This window comes from Palaemon carinicauda, chromosome 35, assembly GCF_036898095.1.
Source record: "Palaemon carinicauda isolate YSFRI2023 chromosome 35, ASM3689809v2, whole genome shotgun sequence".
NCBI classification, from domain to species: domain Eukaryota; kingdom Metazoa; phylum Arthropoda; class Malacostraca; order Decapoda; family Palaemonidae; genus Palaemon; species Palaemon carinicauda.
In genome coordinates, this window is record NC_090759.1 from 72648137 (window position 1) to 72674721 (window position 26585).

At 42.9% G+C, this 26585-nt stretch overlaps 1 protein-coding gene across 1 annotated transcript in view; it reads left to right on the forward strand.

Annotated features, from left to right (window-relative positions):
- Positions 1-6050: 6050 nt before the first annotated feature.
- Positions 6051-26585, forward strand: part of LOC137627877 (protein O-glucosyltransferase 2-like) — a 68377-nt gene continuing 47842 nt past the window's right edge. Inside the window, exons 1-2 of the mRNA XM_068359310.1 lie at positions 6051-6280; positions 19136-19255. Coding sequence (XP_068215411.1) covers positions 6084-6280; positions 19136-19255 — 317 coding nt within the window. The 5' untranslated portion in view covers positions 6051-6083. The remainder of the gene's footprint in view (positions 6281-19135; positions 19256-26585) is intronic.

Below are 26585 nucleotides of genomic sequence, written 5' to 3' on the forward strand. Positions count from 1 at the left end.
TAAATACAATTCTTATTCAGAGCTGGCCTAGGTCTAGGCCTAGCTTAAGCTTTGGCTGAAAATGCGTTTGTGTCGTATTTTATTCACTATTCTAAATTAATTAAACAATACGAATGAGGAAAAACAGCCTTAAAAACACGATAAATATAATAATAAGAATAAAAATTGACATCCCTGACAGAAAATAGGATGGCAACATCGAATGATATCAGCCTGACATCAAAGTTGCCAAACATGTCCTAAGTAAGAAAACTTCGTTATTTTTAAATCCTAAGTTATTAAAATCAGTCTTAACAAGCAAACTAGCACAGTTTGGAAGAAACTTAAAGTAAAAAGGGATCATTATTCACAATTTTCATTAATCATGCAACTGTTTGAGTCAAGATATGAGGACAATCTGCAAGGGCGGACAGGCAACGTAAACCAGTTACGGGAAAGTTGAAAAAAAATACGTAATTTAACATAATTAGACGGATTTTTATTTCATAAAAACCTGTCGTCAAACTCCTGTTGCTATTACAAACAAACTGATTTGCTTACGTGTCCAAGATGATTTAGTTCGCTCGATAAAAAGGCACATAATATAACACAAGCAAAATTAGGTTCACATTGGCGCCGCGCAAGTCAATTTAAGTCAAACGAGACACTGAAAATTATCTCAAATTCCCAATCTCGACTTATGACATAATTAATCAGCTGGTAATTATGCTGCAGAGTGCCATGAATTTGCTACAGTAATTAGGATCCTAATTCCAATATTTCATATATAAAATGTTGATATAAAAGCATTTATAATACCACAACACAAGCAAGACTAGGTTTACATTGGCACAAGTCAAACGAGAAACTGAACTGAATTTAAGTTTATCTCAAATTCTCAATCTCGACTTAAGACATAATTAATCGGCTGGTAATTATGCTGCAGAGTGCCATAAATTTGCTACAGTAATTAGGATCCAAATTCCAATATTTCATATATAAAATGTTGATATAAAAATATTTATGATACCATACGATACAATATGGTCCAATTGTAAAGCCTTCGAAATTATCCATTATCTTGAATTCAATTAATGACAACAAAATGCCTTCTGGAATGACGTTCAAGCCATTGAATTCCATGCTAGGTTAACAATATATTGCCAGTAATTATCTAATAGTACTAACAACCTAGATGATTGTTTTCTTAATGTCATTTTATCATGTGTATTCCAGGGCATTCATTATTTCACACAGCTTATTGCTCGTTTATTATCAAATCCATATTATCAAAGCACTTAATGCTTCGTCAAACCAGGTTGACGAACCTGCTTGTTAAACGGTTCGAAAAATTGGAGTCAGCCACAAGGCATAAGGTTTATTGACAATGAAGCCCCGCCCACAAAAGACAGGCGAGAAAAAGACTCTCCTCGAACCGTTCGACGAGCGTGATCGACAACCAAATACCCTTCTTTCGCACTTCGAACATCACTTCAAACTCTTGGCTGTCGAACTGCGTTCGACGAACGGTTCGACCGTGTAAACCCGCCTTTAGCGAACAAGAAAGTCTTCAGTTTCCTCTTGAAAGCTTTAATATATTCAGTAGACAGTATATCTAAGTAAATCATCCATTGTTTATATAGATACAGTTTCAGTCAGTGGCTACAGAACTTGGTTTTATCGTATGCCAAAATGGGCCAATTCATTTGTAAGTTTAAGATCCTTATTTCATATATATTGTATCTATTGTATATCAAATACCGAATGAAATTGCTTAATGATGGCACTGCATAAATTAACGCTTTTTTCTTACCAGGAAATAGCTTCATTCAAGCAAATAGATAAATACAGAACTAAATAGATCACTTGCGCTTCCTGGTTCTTGTTTCCTGATTGCTCACTCCGCAAAATAAGTTTGCAGGCACTCCTTCGTCGTCCAGAAAATCAACAAACTCTTTATTTATTTGAATTCTCCTTTCGCCACACCGTGGTTTCCCATGTATATGTATTCCACTCTATCAGAGCTACATTTTGACATATGTATTATTTCATTACATGTTTCTGCTAATTCATAATTCGTATATTTGTAAGTGTAAGAAAACACATATATCTTGGCGGGCAATTCAATCTGATTTGACGCCAGTGCCCTCCTACCTTTCCGTCCGCACCTTTTAATATACTCCCACGGATCTTACACAAGGTAGGGCAATCTATACAGACAGACAGACAGACAGACGCACATTTGAATAGAGTATCAGTTGATCTTGGTGACGCTTGTCTCACTGTCCTTACAATAGGTTCAAAGTTTCTAAGCTTATTCTTATCAATGTAATTAGGCTTATTTTACCTGTACCACAAGTGAAATAATATTGACATTCTCAATCTTTACCTTTATCCCATTCTATCTTAAAATCAGCAAGGATAACACCCTGCTATCTTCAGTTTTGTTGGCAAAGCATCGTGGTCAGTTAGTACTTTTTTTAATTCTTTCAACGGCATTGGCCTACTTATAAATGTGACCAGATTCCTGCTAGGATTTTGCAACGTACCGAAACTTATGTCTAGTTTTGTTAATAGTCCTAATTTTGGGCATGAATATATTTATTTTTTAAACAAGTTTTACTGTCCAGTCGTGTCTGATTCTACGTGACTGAAAGGATTAATGAGGAGAATCATTTAAATATTTAGGAACTGAGATATCTAATACAGGATCTTTAGAATTTGAGTTTAATGGAAGATTGAAAAAAAAAATCAGACAACGGCTGGGTTAACTAAAATTTGGAAATCAAATCGCCTGAAATTACTTTAAAAAATCATGCTATATATCAGTTTAGTGAGATCGTGGTATGACAATGAAACAATATCCAACAGATTTTGTAGATTTGAGAACAAATCCCTCAGAAGAATATTGGGAGTTAAAAGGTTGGACAGGATTAGAAATGAAACTATAAGAGAGATTACTCGAGTGCCATATGTGGATTAGATCACGGCGAGGGGTAGATGGAGATGTTTTGGACACGTTCTTCGCACTCCCCAAGAGAGATCAGATCACCAAAGTTTCAACTGGGCTCCACAAGGCACTAGAAGAATTGGAAGACCCAGGCCTACTTGGCTGACGACTATGAAGCGTGGACTGGGAGATGGTAAATGGAGAAGTATTGAATTAAAAGTTCAAGATAGAGACGACTGGCGAAATCTAACCGAGGCTCTTTGCGTCAATAGGCGTAGGGGATGATGATGATGATAATATACCTGTCTGTCTGTCATTCATATCTCTATTTTTTTTTTTTTTTTTTTTTTTTTTTTTGCGTTGTTCATATCAAGGTGATGGCGTATCTCCATGAGCCTTGATTTGTATCTGTTGAAAGAAACCAGATATACACTAGAGTTTTAGTTTAATATTTGCATTTTACTCCCCCATATTCATTCTTTGTTTGTATGCAGTCTTGAAAAAATTTACAATTATCTGAAAGATTGTGTGTTAGTTCATATTTTATTTGTTAAATATCCATTCATGAACTACGAGTAAATGGTGGAATATCAAGATTAAAAAAAAAGTCCCTGGCACTTCACTATCGTGGTCATTTACTCTTTTGGTTTCCTTGTAAACACACCAGCCTACTATTTTTTATAGTTTTCCTCTACATTTTTATAACCCAGCAAAATATGTGAATGGTTTGGCAAGTTGAATATGCCACTACAAATATAGGCCTATCATTGAAGCTTTAGACCATGGTGCTTAATTAAAACTTCATCCTAAACCCCGATTCTTATTCAATAGTGGGTGGCTATGGATCATAAAACGAACAAGACAGTATTATTATTATTAGCTAAGTTACAACCCCAGTTGGAAAAGCAGGATGCTCTACTTAAACTCAAGGGCTCCAACAAGGATAAATAGCTCATTGAGGAAAGGAAAGAAATAAACTAAACGAGAAGTAATGAACAATTAAAACAACATTAAAGAAAGATCTTTCAATAATAAACTATAAAAAGAGACTTATGTCAGTCTGCTCAATACTAAAATATTCGCTGCAAGTTTGAACTTTTGATGTTAATTGGTCACAATCTATTTAACTGCTTGATGCAATTTGGACGTAGAATATTACGTGTTCATTCTTCACGATTACACGTCACGATAACAGCAGTACAGTAGCACATTTGATAATTTTGATAACTCATATCAGAACGGTTGCAATGCAATGACACCATTGCCACAGAACTCTAGACGAGTACTAACACAAAATGCGCATTTTTTTCTTTGTTATTCTTATTTACTGTTTGATAAGTATGTTACAGTCTGCAACATTGCATGAGCTAGAGCCCGTGAATATACAACAACATGATAAGTACCAGGGTATTCTTTTAAACCTGGTAAGTACAGCGTGAGCCGTTGACACGCTGTAGGCCTATGATAAAAAAAAGACGAGTAAATAATTACAGTAGTTGCACAAATAACAAAAAACCTACACAGATTTTATCAGATATTGTTAGGCAACATTTTTCTTTAACAAACTTTATATATATATATATATATATATATATATATATATATATATATATAAACATATATGTATATATATATATATATATATATATATATATATATATATATATATATATATATATATATATATATATATATATATATATCCCGCGTCATATTATCTTGTGGCATTTCCCCCCGAACACTTTTTCCTTCACTGAATACAGCAACACGTATTTTTTAGGCGCAAACCATAATCACACGTATAACATGATTTACATTGTTCTTTAAACTGCATAAAGAACAGCGATGAATATTCAGTAATATTCTAGCATCTCTGGCAGTTTTTGCCCGATGACGTTCCTAAGTTCTTAGTTTCTAACCAATGGCACAGTGCCACGTATTATAGTAAGACTTGTTGACATATAAGTCTGTTGTTCTACAACTACCCGTTGTCGAATTAAACCCGCTCCCCTTGAAAACTGACATGGCATTGTGACTGGATTCTCATCAAAATTTCTTGAATACAGTATTAATGTACTTGAGTTATGCCTATTAGTAGATCAATCGATAACCAATATAGTAATCTTGTTATATAAGATAAGAGATTTGAACAATTCTGGGTTAAACTTCGTTATAATGCCATCTCGGGCTTTTGTTGTAATTTATATTTTTCTTGGATAAAGCACGCGAAAACAAAACAATTCTCAATACATCATCGGGGCTTATAATCAGTGAGAAAAAAAATAGCTTATGCTAAGTATCGAAATTTTCTAATTTCTGTGTTATTGCTCCTCACTGACATGTATACTAGCTGTCATTAGTTTGTAATTTTATTTGTTTTTTCGGTCTCTGCACAGTGACATGCTAATTTTTGCCATAATGTTCCACCCACTAATTTTGGAACTTCAATGGAAACGCCGTAGCTTCTCTTGATGCGTTACTATTAGCTATCACTTTTTGACGTCATGTATCGACAATTTTAAGTAGGTAAGCTATGTACTCATGCCCTTTTCTCATGTTTCTACGAATTTTTCTTTGAATTGACTAATAAATAATCTAGATATAATTCAATCACTCCTTTTGATTGTGTCCTCCCGTTAAAAAAATGTAGTCAGGAGTTGATTTTCAAATTGAAAAATCCCAGTTGAGGTATGGGCATCGAGGGGACATATCTGAACATACTGCAGACGAAGCTATTAGGCTACTTTTGAATAATTACGTAGAAAGATTAATATTCCATCAGAAATAATGTTCCAAACAGTACATAATTGCATTTTGTGTACCGGTGATTGATTGAAATTACTGGCAGTGTCACAGTAAAGCTAGAAAGAAGAAACGTGTTTAATGCATTTTATGTGTGAGCGATATCACCATTTGAAAAACTCTCAATAACACTAATTGTACAAATATTTTTGCAATGAATTCTGCACTTCGTTGTACTGGAATACACGGATAAATTCACTCCAGAAGTTTGTAAAATTGGAATCTATGACTGAATGGGATATATATGCATTTTGTGGACAAGTGCTATGGTTTAAAGAAGAAGAAGAACAATAGTATTGTTTTGTTTTGTATGACGTCAGTCAGTCAGACTTGGACTGTCACCGAAGTAACAATGTGGAACGCTACGATACCGGTCAAGATTTTCCTTGTGTTACTGTTATTATCGATATCGTGCCCTTCAGAAGGAGGGAAAAAGTACAAAGTAGACGTGAAAAGGACTAAAGTGTACGGCCCAGGTCTTGAACCGGACAAAATCGTTTATCCTGTGCGTTATTTCTTCATAGAAGTGTATGACACTAAGGGCAACAGGTGGGTGACGGTCAATGACTGCGGTAACTCTTTACATTGTTATTTAGATAATTACAACGTTGTGGTTAAATTATCTCGGCAAAGATTACTCTAAACTGTTAATGTAGCAAGGTTTTCATAGTGTAGAATTAATAAAAACAAAGCTATTCGTGTGTTAGCATAGAGAAAGGCACTTAGAATTTTAACCCCTCTTTTAAAGACTCTTGAACTTTACATAGCTACAGGCGAGTGTGTAAACCGTATAGGGTAAATATATGATACTTTAATTTTTAGCCAAATACATGAACCATATATTTTTTCTCCCACCCGCTATCTTGTGTTTTATGCATTTCTGACATTGATTATTGGGCAAACCACCCGTTTATGAGTTTTCTGACTCCCTTACATAAAGATAATTAAGGGAGCCTCCAGTGGGAAATCTGGTTTATTTTGGGTGGAGAGATGTCATAAACGAGTGATTTGCAGAAATGTTAATGTTCAGAAATGCAAAATAAATAGAAGAGAACCAGATGGAAAAATTTATGATTCATGTAAGTGTCTGAAAATTGAAGTAGGTAATTAATTTTAAAGAAGTAAACAGCATCACCTTTTTAAAAAAATAAATATTCCCTCATTTTATGATGTATTTTCAATGAATATGACCTTATTTTATTAAGGAAAGGTTATCTAAACCCCCTTTCCCATCCTACAAGCCTGGGATTTTGGGTGTGCAAAAACAGGACAGGTTGGGATAGTTTCAGATTTGCATGTTAGGAAAAATACAACTTACGAATTTGTCATTTTTATTTGCATTGAAAAATTTTCTTTTTCAAAGAAAACTCGTTTTTCAATAGGAAACACCTGTTTTTTTTTTTTGTAGAAAAGCTTTTTTCATCCTTAACTATAAAAAAAACTGAAATTTGTGCATTTTAATTAAAACTTTTCAGGTGCAAATTACAAATGTAAAAGATACCGAGTCAGTAATTAAAATGTGGGAAGATATTTACCATAACACAATATTCCTATTGAAGAAGGTGAGAAGTGTTCCTGGTGTATTTACAGGTAGTTTGTATCGTTGTGATGCAAAAAAATAATTGGGGGAAACCAGTATTTTTCAATTTTTAGAGATCTTAAAACCCCAAAAGTTATGATTGAAAAACCACATTTTAAAAAGGATACAAGCATAACACCAGCCACTGAGGGGAGGCCAAGCCAGCCTCAACTTGATGCCGGTCCCAAGCCCGGGTGAAGGGGAGGGTTGGCGGCAGGAGAGGATATCCAGCCATAAAAAATTAGCCGGACCCAATATGGCTAGTGGAGATTGTGATATTAACCCCTGATGAAGTGTGGGGCAGAGGTAGATGGAGAACACTGGCCAGACACATCGACCCCACATAAAAGTGGGACAAGATGCAGACGAAGAAGACAAGCATAACACCACCTAATATGAGGTTCCCCACCTAACCTAACCTAGGAGTCATATTCTTACCTACTGTGGGGAACGCCTATGCCCTGCCTGCTACCCTGCCTCTGACTGCCACATTAGTAGCTTAAACTAAAACTAAGTCTCAACTCTGTGTTTGCTTCCCAACCTTTTTATCATAAGCACCAAAAAAGTTGCAGTACTTTTTTATCATAAAAACCCATCACTTTACAACTGTGTAAATGTGCATCATCTGTATAGCCAAACATGCCCTTTCTTGCTTTTTGCTAATTGTGAGTGCTTTTGCTTTTTTTTCCATGTCCTGTCTCGCTTTTTATTTGAAAAGCCTTTTGATTTGTTAAGGTTTTGTGCATTCCAGTTTACCGTTAATTTGTTCCTGTGCACAATACAAACCTTCCTCCCTTTACTTTGGAGTATCATTTCGGTGAAGCTGAAACCAGCCGATGAGCTTTTTTGTCAGTGTAACTACCCACTGCTAGTTAGGGGGTGTTGGGTGTTAGGTTAACCCTCCCACTCACACCAGCACTAGCAACTAACCGCAACTTTTTATTTTGGCTAGGTAGAATAACGATTCAATCTTTCTCTCTCGCAAAACAAACCTTTTAACCGGTTACGGTTAAAAGCAACTAGCCTAAGATTTATTTTTGAGCTGTCTTCCTTACAGGGGTTCCCTGTGCAAGGAAAGTAGCAAGAGGCCTTTGGCCTCTACCTCTGCTGCTCGCCCAATGTTCGCTATGCTTCAGCGGGCGGGCATGAGCAGTGACTTACAAGAATTCCTCGGAGTGGCTTGTCGGGTAAACCTTTGGGGTAACTCAGAAACGAGCTTCAGCTACGTTTCATAGGCAAAACACTATGTCGACCTTCAACTTGAGCTTAGCTCATTGACGGGAACCAAAGATTACTGCCCGGAGGTGTTGAGCAACTTTCCCTTTCAAGGGAGAGTTCCCCCACCAGCCACTGTCCAGTCTTTCCTCATGCAGGGAGAATAGCAAACAGCTGCAACAGAGATTGGTCGCCTTTCCCGTCCGCGGGATAGACTTTGTTCATCTGTGGGGTTTCCTCTGGTGGCACTTGGATTCGTCCATGCACCGTCCTTGCTCTTCGGAGCTTGTCGATGAATGAGTTAGGTGAATGCTTACAATTCATAATCACTACCGCTGTACCCTTATGCCATCCAACGGGGATGGCATAAGGCTATCCACCATCCCCCTTTTTTTGGGGTTAGGAGTACTAAGACCTTAGTACCCGAGGCAAGGGTTTGCAAGACCTTCGCCTCGTGCGAGACACTCCCCTTGCGTTACCCAAGGGGAGGTTTTGCGAGACACTCGGCCTTGCCTTACCCGAGGCGAGGTTTTGCGAGACACTCGCCTCGCCTTACCCCATTACAGGTTTATGAAAACTTCATCGCCAGCGCTAGTGTGGTGGATACTACTGGATCTACAGTAGTCCTAAAGGCAAGAGTCAATGCTGGCGTTTTTCAATATTAAACTTACCCGATAATCATGTAGCTGTCAACTCCGTTGCCCGACAGAATTCTATGGAGGGATACGCCAGCTATCACAATACTAGAAGGGGGTGTATTTACCAGCGCCACCTGTGGCCAGGTACTCAAGTACTTCTTGTTGACACCTCCTCAATTATTCCTCTGTCGTGCTTCCGGCAAGACATTCTGGGATACGCTTATGTTCTTGGAGTATTTTCTTCGACTTTGGTGAAGTATTTCTCTTTGATTTCGGCTGTCGCTTTACTGGAAACTTCTATATTAGCTTAGTTAGCTTTTGGAATTAATTTGATTAATTTTGGTGACGAGAGAGTATGAACTCTCGTTCACCTTTCAATGGCCGACCCTTCCCTTAGACGGAAGTGTTGGTGTCTAAGAGAGTATAGACTCTCTTTCTTAAATTTGCTTAACAAAGTTATAGATTTATTTTATATCTCTCCGCCTCTTATAGGCCTCCTCGATTAACTTCCTTTTATTATAAACTCATTAAAATTAATTTTTATATTTGTTTATATTCGACCTTCCTAATAGTAGACGGTCTTTTACCGAAGTTAATTAACTTTGAGCCCGTCATTTCGGTTTTACCTGTTAACATATTATGCTATTTTAATGTTTTTGAAAGAATTTCTTTGATAGTCTCGTACTGTTTTCAAAGTTGAACTAACGTTTTGTTTTGTCTCTGCAGTTGTTGACGTTCAGAACGTTCAACTTGCACTCTATCGTTACGATAGAGAAAGAATGTTCACGGTTTCACGTTGCAGTAAGAGTAACCGTGTCTAGCGTTTTGTTCATTCTTTCTTAACTTAATGGTTTTGATCCTAATAAAGGAACTTTTCAGTTTTTTTCCTTTAACAATAATATGTTTTAACGATATATATGATTGGGCTCTTCTCTCAGGTTCTAAGTCAAGAGAGAGAGAGAGAGAGAGAGATAGAGACGGAGGGAGAAATAGGATAAACGTTTCATTCAAGCCTGCCAGGCGTACGAGTAACGTCGTTATCGTTTTTTGCTCTTCTCCCTAGTCTCTTTAGGGGAAGAAACTAAACGTTTCTAGAGTAATCTAGTGTTTAGTCTCTTTCCAACCACTGAATTATCTTTCATTAGATTTTTCTGTTACATTGTAATTCTGTTGTCGCAATTACTAACTTTGAGAAAGGATAGAATTGCGTATTTCAGGTACAAACCACTTAAAGTTTCGAGTTCAGTGAAATAAGTGCAAACAGAAATCAAAGTGATAAGTGATTAGTGCGTGAGGGTACTTTTGTGCGCGCCAGTCGTCCTCCCAGTCCGGGACCTCTTGCAAGCTCCCAAGCCCAGGGGAGAAGCAATGTCGAAGGGCATAAGGGTTCAGCAGGCCTTGATCGGCGCACAGAAGTATTCTCGGTGGTTGTGGGCGTGTCTTACCGAGACCGTCACTCCCACCCGCAGACGATTGAGCCCTTATTTTGCTCGTCTGCAGAAGAGATTAGGGGAGAAAATAAAGGCAGAGTAACGCTGGTCTCAGGTCTCAAGACTTCTTAAACGTTAAGTCCAGACCTATGCCAGACGTACGAAGTTAAAGTTCACAACCCGAATGCAGTCATTGGGTTAGCTCTGACTCTCCTCAGTCATCAGTTGATTACACTCCGACTAAGAGGAGTAAGGTTCTGCCACAACAGATCTCTGCTGTTAAGGCTTTACCTCAGCAGAACTTAGTGTCTGCCGACCCCAAGTTAACTCTACTGCAGTCCATACAGTCACAACTTTCGGTCTTGATGCGTGAGTGACGGGCTGAGAGTGTTGCACCGCCTGCACTCCCTCCACCTGTTCTCGCTGCACCTGTGCTCGCCCAGCCTGCACCTGCTCCGCCTGGTCGCAGCACCATCTGCCAGGCGTACGATGTTGTGAACTCTACTACAGTCCATGCAAGCACAGCTTTCGGACTTGATGAGTGAGTGTCGGGCTGAGAGTGTTGCTCCTCCGCCTCCGCCTACACTCCCTCCTCCTACACTCGCTCCGCCTGATCACAGTACCATCTGCCAGGCGTACGATGTTGTGGACTCTACTACAGTCCATGCAAGCACAGCTTTCGGACTTGATGAGTGAGTGTCGGGCTGAGAGTGTTGCTCCTCCGCCTCCGCCTACACTCCCTCCTCCTACACTCGCTCCGCCTGATCACAGTACCATCTGCCAGGCGTATGATGTTGTGGACTCTACTACAGTCCATGCAAGCACAGCTTTCGGACTTGATGCGTGAGTGTCGGGCTGAGAGTGTTGCACCTCCTGCACTCCCTCCACCTGTTCTCGCTGCACCTGTGCTCGCCCAGCCTGCACCTGCTCCGCCTGTGCTCGCCCAGCCTGCACCTGCTCCGCCTGGTCGCAGCACCATCTGCCAGGCGTACGATGTTGAACCACTTTCGGAGTTTGCTGTTCACAGTGTTGTTCAGCCTCAGCCTTCTTTAAGGCAACCCTTGCTTTGGGATCAGGAGAGTTACACTCTTCCTCCTCCTCCCCTTGCTGCTCCACCAGTGGTGCAACTCTCGGTTGGGGTACAACAACCTCTCCCCTCCGTGAGTCTGTCTGCTCAACCAGCGCTGCACCGAGTTCAACCCTCATCTAGGCAAGCTCATCTACACCATGCACTTGCGCCTCAGGAGCCTCAGCTTGCTAGAACTTTACCTTGTTCTGCGCAGCCTCAACCTTCTCATGCTCCACTCATCTCTCAGGAACAGGAACGGACTACTCCGCCTCCGTCCTCCGCTCAGCTGGTGCAATCCTTGGGTGCAACTCTTGCTAGGAGTCAACCTCCTTCACCCTTGCACCTGCCTTCTGCTCCGTCTGTTGTTCAGCCTATGCAGTCTGAACCTCAGGTTTTCCATCAAGTTGAGGAAACCTCTGTTGTTGTTCCAGCTCGTTCTGACTCTGCTTTTCAGCATACCATGGTTTAAACCCCATGCAAGCATGCATAAAGCACTCTAGCACTGGTCATGGAATTTCTGAGAAATGTTAAACGCCATGCACACGCTCTGCTTTCCTTTCAGCAGGCTCTGCTTACAGCAGGCTCTGCTTACTACATGCTCAGCATTCAGCATGCTCTGCATTCAGCATGCTCTGCATACAACATGCTCTGCATTCAGCATGCTCTGCTTTCAGCATGCTCTGCATTCAACATGCTCTACATACAGCATGCTCTGCATACAGCATACTCTGCATACATCATGCTCTGCATACCTTACCGCATGCTTCTCAGCACATCTTGGGTTGTTGCCTACTCACTAGACTGTCAAGCAGTTTCATAACGTTGCCTTCTAGTCTGCTGCTTTGCACCAGTGAACTCTCACTCAGAGAACTTAGCTTTTCTAGGATAAGGTCCCTGTAGATGAGAAAGTTCTTTTCTCCCTCCTTCTGATATTCCCTTGAGGACTCTGTCATTTGGAGGGAGCCTTTAGCTGCATAACCTCTTATGGACTTTTATTTAAGCATAACATGCTTACAGGGAAGGTAATGGTTACACTTCAGCCGCTAATCCCGTCTGTTACCACACCTGGTCCGATAGACCTTGAGCTGTGTTGCATGACATGCAGTCCAAGCTTAGTCCTTGTTAGAGGATTTTTTGTTTACGGAGTCAATGTGTCACGGGGAAGACGTTCAACAACCAACAGAAGGGACTTGTTGTGACGCAGTGCGGCAACCTCAGCAACCCGTTAAGGAGTTGTCTGTACGACCCAGACAGTCTAGACAGATTCGGGTTGTCACTGTACTTCCTCGCTTGCCCATGATTGACAGTTTACAGACTGTGCAGCAGTATCATGATCTTGTGTCCGGCTCCGTCAGACGACTGGCTTTTAAGAGCTCCCTCAAGTCGTCGCTGTCTGGAGATTTTCAAATGGACCTGGATCTGACCAAGGAACTGGGCCTCCTGGTCAATTTTGAGGAGTCTCAGCTCGTTCCATCCCAGACCATTGTCTCCTTGGGTATGGATCTTCAGAGTCGAGCTTTTCGGACTTGTCCGTCGGCCCCAAGGATCTTCCAAGCCCTAGAATGCATCCAGAGCATGCTGAGAAGGAACCGATGCTTAGTCAGGCAGTGGATGAGTCTAACAGGGACACTTTCATCGCTGGCCCTGTTCATCGAGTTAGGGAGACTCCACCTCCGCCCCCTTCAGTATCATCTAGCTGCTCACTGGATAAAGGACATGACGCTAGAGACGGGCTCAGTTCCTGTTTCCGAAGAGATGAGGTCTACTCTAACGTGGTGGAAGAACAGCATTCTTCTCAAGGAAGGTCTACCTTTGGCTGTTCAGACCTCCGACCACCGTCTCTTCTCGGACGCATCGGACACGGGCTGGGGTGCGACACTGGACGGACAGGAATGCTCGGGAACATGGAATCAGGAGCAAAGGACACTTCACATCTATTGCAAGGAGTTGTTGGCAGTTCATTTGGCCTTGATAAACTTCAAGTCCCTCCAGCTTAACAAGGTGGTGGAGGTGAACTCCGACTACACCACAGCCTTGGCTTACATCTCCAAGCAGGGAGGGACTCATTCGAGGAAGTTGTTCGAGATCGCAAGGGACCTCCTCATTTGGTCAAAAGATCGAAAGCTCACGCTGGTAACGAGGCTCATTCAGGGCGATATGAATGTCATGGCAGATCGCCTCAGCCGGAAGGGTCAGGTCTTCCCCACAGAGTGGACCCTTCACAAGAATGTTTGCAGCAGACTTTGGGCCCTGTGGGGTCAGCCAACCATAGATCTATTCGCTACCTCGATGACCAAGAGGCTCCTCTTGTTTTGTTCTCCGATTCCAGACCCAGCAGCAGTTCGCGTGGATGCCTTTCTGCTGGATTGGTCCCATCTCAACCTGTATGCATTCCCGCCGTTCAAGATTGTCAACAGGGTACTTCAGAAGTTCGCCTCTCACAAAGGGACACGGCTGACGTTGGTTGCTCCCCTCTGGCCCGCGAGAGAATGGTTCACTGAGGTACTGCAATGGCTGGTCGACGTTCCCAGGACTCTTCCTCCTAGAGTGGACCTTCTGCGTCAACCTCACGTAAAGAAGGTACACCCAACCTCCACGCTCTTCGTCTGACTGCCTTCAGACTATCGAAAGACTCTCAAGAGCTAGAGGCTTTTCGAAGGAGGCAGCCAGAGCGATTGCCAGAGCAAGGACGACATCCACTCTCAGAGTCTTTCAGTCTTAATGGGAAGTCTTCCGAAGCTGGTGCAAGGCCAATGCAGTTTTTCCTCAACCAGTACCAATGTAACCCAGATTGCTGACTTCCTGTTACATCTAAGGAACGTAAGATCCCTATCAGCTCCTACGATCAAGGGTTACAGAAGTTTGTTGGCAGTGGTTTTCCGCCACAGAGGCTTGGATCTTTCCTCCAACAAAGATCTACAGGACCTCCTTAGGTCTTTTGAGACCTCAAAGGAACGTCGGTTGTCCACTCCAGGCTGGAATCTAGACGTGGTCCTAAGGTTCCTAATGTCATCAGGATTTGAACCGCTCCAATCAGCCTCTTTTAAGGACCTCACATTAAAAACTCTTTTCCTCGTGTGCTTAGCAACAGGTAAAAGAGTAAGTGAGATCCACGCCTTCAGCAGGAACATAGGTTTCACATCTGAAACGGCTACATGTTCCTTGCAGCTCGGTTTTTTGGCTAAAAACGAGCTTCCTTCCCGTCCTTGGCCTAAGTCGTTCGAGATCCCAAGCCTGTCCAACATGGTGGGGAACGAACTGGAGAGAGTACTTTGCCCAGTTAGAGCTCTTAAGTACTATCTAAGAAGGTCAAAACCTTTACGAGGACAATCAGAAGCCTTATGGTGTGCTATCAAGAAGCCTTCTCTACCAATGTCTAAGAACTCAGTTTCTTACTACATCAGGCTTCTGATTAGAGAAGCAAATTCTCATCTGAAGGAAGAAGACCTTGCTTTGCTGAAGGTAAGGACACATGAAGTGAGAGCTGTGGCTACTTCAGTGGCCTTCAAACAGAACCGTTCTCAGCAGAGTGTTATGGATGCAACCTATTGGAGAAACAAGTCAGTGTTCGCATCATTCTATCTCAAAGATGTCCAGTCTCTTTACGAGTACTGCTACACCCTGGGTCCATTCGTAGCAACGAATGCAGTAGTAGGCGAGGGCTCAGCCACTACATTCCCATAATCCCATAACTTTTTAACCTTTCTCTTGAATACTTTTTATGGGTTGTACGGTCGGCTAAGAAGCCTTCCACATCCTTGTTGATTTGGCGGGTGGTCAATTCTTTCTTGAGAAGCGCCAAGGTTAAAGGTTGTGATGAGGTCCTTTAGTATGGGTTGCAGCCCTGTATACTTTAGCACCTTTGAGTTGATTCAGCCTCCCAAGAGGAACGCTGCGCTCAGTAAGGAAGACGATCTTATTAAAGGCAGAGTAACGGTTCAAGTCGTCTTCCTTACCAGGTACTTATTATTTCATTGTTATTGTGGATAACTGATTATATGAAATATGGGATACTTAGCTATCCTTTAATCTTGTACACTGGTTTTCACCCACCCCCCTGGGTGTGAATCAGCTACATGATTATCGGGTAAGTTTAATATTGAAAAATGTTATTTTTATTAATAAAATAAATTTTTGAATATACTTACCCGATAATCATGATTTAATCGACCCTCCCTTCCTCCCCATAGAGAACCAGTGGACCGAGGAATAATTGAGGAGGTGTCAACAAGAAGTACTTGAGTACCTGGCCACAGGTGGCGCTGGTAAATACACCCCCTTCTAGTATTGTGATAGCTGGCGTATCCCTCCATAGAATTCTGTCGGGCAACGGAGTTGACAGCTACATGATTATCGGGTAAGTATATTCAAAAATTTATTTTATTAATAAAAATAACATTTTTCAAATTCTTGTTCACTTATTTTCGCTGGCGTTCATGAATGCTTACCAGCGTTTTGCTGACGTTCGCTAGCGTTTTGCCTAGTATCAGATGGCACACTGATTCTCGCTGATGTTCACGAGCGCTGGCCGGCGTTGGCTGACGATCGCCAGCGTTCGCCTATTTTTCACCACATTTGCTGCGAATGTCTAGCATGAATGTGGCAGTGACTTGCCATTTCCTGCTTCATCTTCCCCTCTCTTGGGGGGCATCATTTGGGGACTGCACAGCTGACCTCGTTCTTTTGTGGGTGAGTAGCACGCTCTTTGGCCAATCACATATACTGTACATGAATATATGTGTTATGTCCCGGTCCTGTCAGGGGGGAGGCGGGAAGAAATGTACAATAGTAGAGGGCACAGCCCGAATAGCTTCAATGTGCATTCCAACAGATTGATTCCCTACTCTCCAGCAATGATTGGCCTGGCTGTTATTCTACGAGGATAATGTGGAGCAGGATCCCTCAAGGTATCCCTATATAGAGGCCATCCTGGGACAGTTGCCAGTAGTTGGTTTCAGATTTCCACCCACCTGAAGGTGAGTCTCCACAGTAAAGAGCGGAAGGTTTGTATATTGCACAGGAACAAATGACATATTTGGAAGTAATACAAATCAGGAGCTCTTTACAAATGCTGACCCGCCAACACCAACCCCCTGAAAGTCCTGCCACAATTACAAAAGTGACGGTTAGTCACTAGTGCTGGTGTGAGCGGGAGGGTTAACCTACCCCACTCCACACACGCCCCTCCACTAACTAGTGGTGGGTAGTTACACACTGACAAAAAAGCTTATTGGCTGGTTTCAGCTTTGCCGAAATAATACTCTACAGTAAAGAGGTACAGGATTGTATTTTCGTAGAAACTAATGACATACCGGAATTTGGAAGTAATACAAACCTGGAATTCTTTACAAATACTGACCCGCCAGCACCAAACCCCTGCCGCAATTACAAAAGTGACGGTTAGTCACTAGTGCTGGAGCCCTTGGGCTTATAGCATCTTGCTTTTCCAACTAGGGCTGTAGCTTGGCTTGTAATAATAGAGGAGACCTAGAGCTCATAATGTTAAGAGCAGGAGTATGTCTCCAATTATTATTATTATTACCAGCCAAGTTACAACCCTAGTTAAAAAAGCAAAATGTTATAAGCCCAAGGGCTCCAACAGGAAAAAATAGCTTAGTGAGGAAAGGAAACAATGAAATAAATGATATAAGAAGTAATGACAAATTTAAATAAAACATTTAAAAAAACATTAGCAACATTACAACAGATAATGCATACATAACTATAAAAAGACTTGAGTTAGCCTGTTCAACATAAAAACATTTGCTGCAAGTTTGAACTTTTGGAGCTCTACTGATTCAACTACCCAATTAGGAAGATCATTCCACAACTTGGTCACAGCTGGATTAAACCTTCTAGAATACCGTGTAGTATTGATCCTCATAATGGAGAAGGCCTGACTAAAACGAATTAACTTCATGCCTAGTATTATGAACAGGATGGAACTGATCTGAATGTGAAGGATGGTCAAAATTATGAAAAATCTTATGCTACATGCATAATGAACTAATTGAACGATGGTGCCAAAGATTAATACAGTATCTAGATCAGGAATAATGAATTTAATAGACCGTAAGTTCCTGTCCAACAAATTAAGAAGAGTCTTTATGAAAATTACTCTGTTACGCAGGCCTTGTCAGCAGGCATGTGGAAGAGTCAAATGATGTTCACCACTCACTTCCTGCAAGACGTGACCCACAGGAAAATGGAGACGTTCTCCATTGACCATGTGGGGGCTACACAATATAGTAAATGGTTTAAACACCTCAGGCTCCTTGATGGATGAGTTGTAGATGGTGGAGGCAGAGTTTAACCATGGTTGAGTCTGGGATGGATGACAAAGAATGACTGGTTCTTTCTTTCTTTCATCTTCCCCCCTGTGGGGGAACAGCACCTACGGTACTCTGCAAAGCTGGCCTCCGCTGTCTGCAGGTAAAACCATTTCCTTTGTATAACCTGGTATAGAGAGATATACTTGTTAGGTCCCCATATTCCCTGGTGAGGTGTGTTTGGGTAACATCTGTGATTGATTCTAAGATTCCTACGTTTCTGAGAATTCTTACTCAGGCTAGTCACACTGCTAGTATCACACAATCACGCAGATTGCTCAGGCCACTAGCTGTGCTTTGCATGAAATGTTTAGTGAGGTGTTAGGGTTTCTCCCTATTACGTGTGAAGGACATACCAGAAAACCGCGGATCAAATACCAGCCAGTTGTTTTGGACTTCCTCCCTTGTAAAGGGTGAGTTAATTCCTCTAAATAGCGAGGGTTTGTATTTAGTGTTGGAACGAATAACAAATTTGAAAGTAATTTGTATTTTTCCTAACGATACAAACCTGTAGCTATTTATACAAATTGCCCCATCAACACCTGTCCCCCAATTAGTCCTGCCTGCAATAAAAAGTGATGAGACAATATAGGTGGGTGAGTGGGATTGCCGACTACCCCCCCCCCCATGCTAATTAGCGTAGGGTGGTTACATCTCGCTAAAAGTCTTATGGCTAGTCCTCCAGCTTTGCTGAAAGTATAATCACTGTAAATAGCCACAGGTTTGTATCGTTAGGAAAAATACAAATTGCTTTTAAATTTGTTATGTTGATATTGCCTCTGGTTATACACACACACTGTTTCCAATGTGTGTGTGTCTTCCTTGATTTATATGGTGTACTCCCTTTGTTGTTAATGTTACTATGGAGTGCATCATACATGATTAATTCACCCTACAATGACTGCACACTGGCATTTGATCTGGGCCTTGTCCCTGCTGCTTTTGGATGTTCTCTGTCAAGCAATTAATTCTTAAAGCAGTTGAATATTCCTGTGACAGTGTGTGCATTTAATCTTACTTTTTTTTTTACTGGTAAAATGTATTAACTTTTATGTGGTTTTTTAGTTGAGCTGTTTATCACACTTTTTTGTAATGTCATACCTTTTTATATGTACAGTATTCTAGAAATTGTACTTATCCACAGAATTAATAAGTCTGTGGGCAATGCCTTTAAGCTACAAGTGGAAGGAGAATCTGCATCTGGAACGTTTTGCCGAGTCGGAACAAATGTTTTGGATCGATATGATGGATCTTACATTGTGAGGTAGGTGATATTTTATCACAGTATTTCCATGAATCTTACTTTTTCAATATTAATCTTACCCGATGATCATGTAGCTGTCAACTCTGTTGCCCGACAGAAATCTACGGTCGGGATACGCCAGCGATCGCTATACAGGTGGGGGTGTACACCACAGCGCCATCTGTGGTCAGGTACTCCAGTACTTCTTGTCAACACCACCTCAATTTTTCCTCTGTCGTGCCACCGGCTAGACCTACTTGGATACGCTGTTGATTCTGGAGTTATTGTTCACGATTTGGTGATGTATTTGCTCTAGATTTTAGCCTTCGCTATTCAGGAAGCTTTAACATTAGCTTAGCAAGTTTTTGGAATTAATTTGATTTAATTTTGGTGACGAAGAGAGTATGAGCTCTCTTTCACTTTTAAATGGCCGACCCTTCCCTTAGACGGAAGTGTTGGTGTCGAAGAGAGTATAGACTCTCTTTCTTAATTTTGCTTAACAAAGTTATAAATCTTTTCTCTCCGCCTTTTATAGGCCCCTTCGATTAACTTCCTTTTATTATAAACTTATAAAAATTAATTTTTATGTTTGTTTATTTGCGACCTTTCCTAATAGTAGGCGGTCTTTCCTTGGAACCGAAGTTAATTAACATTGAGCCCGTCATATCGTTTTTACCTGTTAAGATTTTATGCTATTTTAATTTTAATGTTTTTGAAAGAATTTCTTTGATAGTCTCGTACTGTTTTCAAAGTTGAACTAACGTTTTGTTTTGTCTCCGCAGTTGTTGACGTTCAGAACGTTCAACTTGCGCTCTATCGTTACGATAGAGAGAGAGTATTCACGGTTTCACGTTGCAGTAAGAGTAAACCGATTCTAGCGTTTTGTTCATTCTTTCTTAGCTTAAATGGTTTTAATTCTAATAAAGGAACTTTTTATTTGGGAAATCTTTCAGTTTTTTTCCTTTAACAATAATATGTTTTAACGATATATATAATTGGGCTCTTCTCTCAGGTTCTAAGTCAAGAGAGAGAGAGATAGAGACGGAGGGAGAGAGAGGAGGATAAACGTTTCGTTCAAGCGGGTAACGTTATCGTTTTTGCTCTTCTCCCTAGTCTCTTTAGGGGAAGAAGGTAAACGTTTCTAGAGTTTTATTCTTGTTCCAAGGCTTTATGCGGTGAGAGATTTTAAACGTAGTTTATTTGATCTAGTGTTTAGTCTCTTTTCCAGCCACTGAATTCTTTTTCTTTCATTATGTTTTTCTGTTACATTGTAATACTGTTTTCGCAATTACTAACTTTTAATGAATGATAGAATTGCGTGTTTCAGGTACAATCCACTTAAAGTTTCGAGTTTAGTGAAATAAGTGCAAACAGAAAATCAAAAGTGATAAAGTGATAAGCGCAAAGTGTTACAGTGTTGCGTTCGAGGGTTCGTCTGTTCGTGCCAGCTGTTCGCCTAGTCTGGGACCTCTTACAAGCTCCCAAGCCCAGGGGAGAAGTAATGTCGAAGGACTTATGGGTTCATCAGGCCTTGATCGACGAACAGACGTTTCCCTCCGTGGTTTCGGGTGTATCCACTCACGTAACCGACGTGATCACCCCACCCACACAAAGACGAGAGAGCCCATTTATTCCTCGTCTGCGGAAGAGGTTTCTCGCAGAAACCATGGACCAAATCTTGCAGCTTTTAAGTGCAAGTCGGTCCCTTCCGCGCAAGTCCAACTCCTAGGTGTAGCCACTGCCACTGGGTCAGTTCGAACTTGCTGCAGTACGACAACTGCACACCTCCCAGAGAGGCAAGGTGGTACCGCAACAGGCAGTAACTCCGTCTGTTGCCGCACCAGCTGTTTTAGACCCTCAGTCTCAACGGACAGTAGCTCCGTTTGTTGTTGTCTTTCATAGACCCTAGTGGTCCATGCTGCAGACTATACAGTCTCAGCATGCTCCTTCATACAGGAGTATCATGCTGGAAGGTTGACAATGCAGCCTGTTAACCTACAACCCGCCGAGGTTGTGCGCTCAGCAGATACTGCGGCTGCCTGCTCCCACCCTCCACCTGTGAGAGCTCCACCTCCGATGCGCAGTCCACCCTGCCAGACGCATGTTCTTGCTGCGCCTCCTGCTTTCATGCGTGAGTTGCTGGGTTCCAGCACTATGAGGCAACCTCCTCAACCCATGAGGCAGGAGCCTCATGCTATGCGGCAACCTCCTCTTCCCATGAGGCAGGAGCCTCATGCTATGCGGCATCCTCCTCAACCCATGAGGCAGGAGCCTCATGCTATGCGGCATCCTCCTCAACCCATGAGGCAGGAGCCTCATGCTATGCGGCAACCTCCTCTACCCATGAGGCAGGAGCCTCATGCTATGCGGCATCCTCCTCAACCCATGAGGCAGGAGCCTCATGCTATGCGGCATCCTCCTCAACCCATGAGGCAGGAGCCTCATGCTATGAGGAGCCTCATGCTATGCGGCATCCTCCTCAACCCATGAGGCAGGAGCCTCATGCTATGCGGCAACCTCCTCTTCCCATGAGGCAGGAACCTCATGCTATGCGGCATCCTCCTCAACCCATGAGGCAGGAGCCTCATGCTATGCGGCATCCTCCTCAACCCATGAGGCAGGAGCCTCATGCTATGAGGAGCCTCATGCTATGCGGCATCCTCCTCAACCCATGAGGCAGGAGCCTCATGCTATGCGGCAACCTCCTCTACCCTTGAGGCAGGAGCCTCATGCTATGCGGCATCCTCCTCAACCCATGAGGCAGGAGCCTCATGCTATGCGGCATCCTCCTCAACCCATGAGGCAGGAGCCTCATGCTATGCGGCATCCTCCTCAACCCATGAGGCAGGAGCCTCATGCTATGCGGCAACCTCCTCAACCCATGAGGCAGGAGCCTCATACTATGCGGCATCCTCCTCAACCCATGCGGCATGAGCCTCATCCCTTGCAGCATGAGCCTCATCCCATGCAGCATGAGCCTCTTCCCTTGCAGCATGAGCGTCATCCCATGCAGCATGAGCCTCATCCCATGCAGCATAAGCCGCATGCCATGCAACAAGCTCTGCATATACAGCATGCTCTGCATACAGCATGCTCTGCATACCTTACAGCATGCTCTGCATTCCTTACCGCATGCTCCTCAGTCACACATCTTTGGTTGTTGCCAACTCACAAGACTGTCAAGCAGTTTCATAACGTTGCCTTCTGGTCTGCTGCTTTTGCACCAGTGAAACCCTCACTGAGAGAACTTAGCTTTTCTCGGATATGGTTCCTGTAGATGAGAAAGTGCTATCCTCCCTACTTCTGATATTCCCTTGAGGACTCTGTCATTTGGAGAGGAGCCTTAAGCTGCTTAGCCTCCTATGGACTTTTATTTAAGCATAACATGCTTCCAGGGAGGGTAATGGTTCCGCTTCAGTCGCTAACCCCGTCTGTTGCCACACCTGCTCCCATAGACCTTGAGCTTTGTTGCAAGACATGCAGTCCAAGCTTAGTCCTTGTTAGAGGATTTTTTGTTTACGGAGTCAGTGTGTCACTGGGAAGACGTTCAACAACCAGCAGAGGTGACTTGTTGTGACGCAGTGCGGCAACCTCAGCAACCCGATAAGGAGTTGTCTGTACTACCCAGACAGTCTAGACAGTTTCGGGTTGTCGCTGTACTTCCTCGCTTCCCCATGGTTGACAGTTCACAGACTGTGCAGCAGTACCATGATCTTGTGTCCGGCTCCGTCAGACGACTGGCTTTTAAGAGCTCCCACAAGTCGTCGCTGTCTGGAGAATCTCAGATGGGCTATGGATCTGACCAAGGAACTGGGCCTCCTGGTCAATTTAGAGGAGTCCCAGCTCGTCCCATCCCAGACCATTGTCTACCTGGGTATGGAGCTTCAGAGTTGAGCTTTTCGGGCTTTTCCGTCGGCCCCAAGGATCTACCAAGCCCTAGAATGCATCCAGAGCATGCTGAGAAGGAACCGATGCTCAGTCAGGTAGTGGATGAGTCTAACAGGGACACTTTCATCGCTGGCCCTGTTCATCGAGTTAGGGAGACTCCACCTCCCCCCCCTTCAGTATCATCTAGCTGCTCACTGGATAAAGGACATGACGCTAGAGACGATCTCAGTTCCTGTTTCCGAAGAGAGGAGGTCTGCTCTAACGTGGTGAAAGAACAGCTTTCTTCTCAAGGAAGTTCTACCTTTGGCTGTTCAGAAACCCGACCGCCGTCTCTTCTCGGACGCATCAGACACGGGCTGGGGTGTGACTTTGGACGGACAGGAGTGCTCGGGAACATGGAATCAGGAGCCAAGGACACTTCACATCAATTGCAAGGAGCTGTTGGCGGTTCATCTGGCCTTGATAAACTTCAAGTCCCTCCAGCTTAACAAGGTGGTCGAGGTGGACTCTGACAACACCACAGCCTTGGCTTACATCTCCAAGCAGGGAGGGACTCATTCGTGGAAGTTGTTCTAGATCGCAAGGGACCTCCTCATCTGGTCAAAAGATCGAAAGCTCACGCTGGTAACGAGGTTCATTCAGGGCGATATGAATGTCATGGCAGATCGCCTCAGCCGGAAGGGTCAGGTCATCCCCACAGAGTGGACCCTTCACAAGAATGTTTGCAGCAGACTTTGGGCCCTGTGGGGTCAGCCAACCATAGATCTGTTCGCTACCTCGATACCTAGAGGCTCCCGTTGTATTGTTCTCCGATTCCAGACCCAGCAGCAGTTCACGTGGATGCTTTTCTGCGGGATTGGTCCCATCTCGACCTGTATGCATTCCCGCCGTTCAAGATTGCCAACAGGGTACTTCAGAAGTTCGCCTCTCGCAAAGGGACACGGCTGACGTTGGTTGGCTCCCCTCTGGCCCGCGAGAGAATGGTTCATAGAGGTACTGCAATGGCTGGTCGACATTCCCAGGACTCTTCCTCTAGGAGTGGACCTTCTACGTCAACCTCACGTAAAGAAGGTACACCCAAGCCTCCACGCTCTTCGTCTGACTGCCTTCAGACAATCGAAAGACTCTCAAGAGCTAGGGGCTTTTCGAAGGAGGCAGCCAGAGCGATTGCCAGAGCAAGGAGGACATCCACTCTCAGAGTCTATCAGTCTAAGGGGAAGTCTTCCGAAGCTGGTACAAGGCCAATGCAGTTTCCTCAACCAGTACCACTGTAACCCAGATTGCTGACTTCCTGTTACATCTAAGGAACGTAAGATCCCTTTCAGCTCCTACGATCAAGGGTTACAGAAGTATGTTGGCAGCGGTTTTCCGCCACAGAGGCTTGGATCTTTCCACCAACAAAGATCTACAGGACCTCCTTAGGTCTTTTGAGACCTCAAAGGAACGTCGGTTGTCCACTCCAGGCTGGAATCTAGACGTGGTCCTAAGGTTCCTTATGTCATCAAGATTTGAACCTCTCCAATCAGCCTCTTTTAAGGACCTCACATTAAAAACTCTTTTCCTCGTGTGCTTGGCAACAGCTAAAAGAGTAAGTGAGATCCACGCCTTCAGCAGGAACATAGTTTTCACATCTGAAATGGCTACATGTTCCTTGCAGCTCGGTTTTTTGCTAAAACGAGCTTCCTTCACGTCCTTGGCCTAAGTCGTTCGAGATTCCAAGCCTGTCCAACTTGGTGGGGAACGAACTGGAGAGAGTACTTTGCCCAGTTAGAGCTCTTAGGTATTATCTAAAAAGGTCATAACCTTTACGAGGACAATCAGAAGCCTTATGGTGTGCTATCAAGAAGCCTTCTCTTCCAAGGCCTAAGAACTCAGTTTCTTACTAAATCAGGCTTCTGATTAGGGAAGCACATTCTCATCTGAAGGAAGAAGACCTTGCTTTGCTGAAGGTAAGGACACGTGAAGTGAGAGCTGTGGCTACTTCAGTGGCCTTCAAACAGAACCGTTCTCTGCAGAGTGTTATGGATGCAACCTATTGGAGAAGCAAGTCAGTGTTCGCATCATTCTATCTCAAAGATGTCCAGTCTCTTTACGAGAACTGCTACACCCTGGGACCATTCGTAGCAACGAATGCAGTAGTAGGCGGGGGCTCAGCCACTACATTCCCATAATCCCATAACCTTTTTAACATTTCTCTTGAATACTTTTTATGGGTTGTACGGTCGGCTAAGAAGCCTTCCACATCCTTGTTGATTTGGCGGGTGGTCAATTCTTTCTTGAGAAGCGCCGAGGTTAAAGGTTGTGATGAGGTCCTTTAGTAGGGGTTGCAGCCCTTTATACTTCAGCACCTAAGAGTCGTTCAGCATCCTAAGAGGACCGCTACGCTCAGTAAGGAAGACGTACTTAATAAAGGCAGAGTAATGGTTCAAGTTGTCTTCCTTACCAGGTACTTATTTATTTTATGTTATTTTTGAATAACTAATAAAATGAAATACGGGATACTTAGCTTCTTTGTTAACATGTATGCTGGTCTCCACCCACCACCCTGGGTGTGAATCAGCTACATGATCATCGGGTAAGATTAATATTGAAAAATGTTATTTTCATTAGTAAAATAAATTTTTGAATATACTTACCCGATGATCATGATTTAATTGACCCACCCTTCCTCCCCATAGAGAACCAGTGGACCGAGGAAAAAATTGAGGTGGTGTTGACAAGAAGTACTGGAGTACCTGACCACAGATGGCGCTGTGGTGTACACCCCCACCTGTATAGCGATCGCTGGCGTATCCCGACCGTAGATTTCTGTCGGGCAACAGAGTTGACAGCTACATGATCATCGGGTAAGTATATTCAAAAATTTATTTTACTAATTAAAATAACATTTTGATTAGAAGTTATTAACAACTGCGAGTGCCAAATCAACAACCTCTTAACTAAACAATAAAAAAATCTTGGAATATGGCAGTTGTTCCAGAACTAAATACAAAGCCTATGCTCTTTATGTAGGAGTGCTATTTCGGCGATAGCTGAAACCAGTCGATAAAGCTTTAGCAAGGTGTAACTACCCCAACTAGCGGAGGCGGGTAGCTGGGGGCTTACCAGCTAAACCACTCACACAAGCACTAATAAACAAATGTCACTTTATTTCGGCTCGGTAGAGTAAAGATGTAGTCTTCCTTGCCTGTCAAAACCTTTTAACCGGTCGGCGATTAAAAGCAACGGGCCTGAAAGTTAATTTTTTTTTTCTTTCAGATATTGACCCTGGACTTCCCTTTTTTGTGAACTCCGTTTCTTCCCTTAGTGAAGCAACAGGCCCACTTCGGAGGGAAGTCTCTTCCATTGTCGCTTGTGGGAACCCCTACCTTCCTTTGGAGCTTTCGGGTCTCCCCACTAAGGAATGGTTCTGAGAGTGTTTTTATTTCGGTTATGGAACAAATGACAAATTCGAAGATAATTT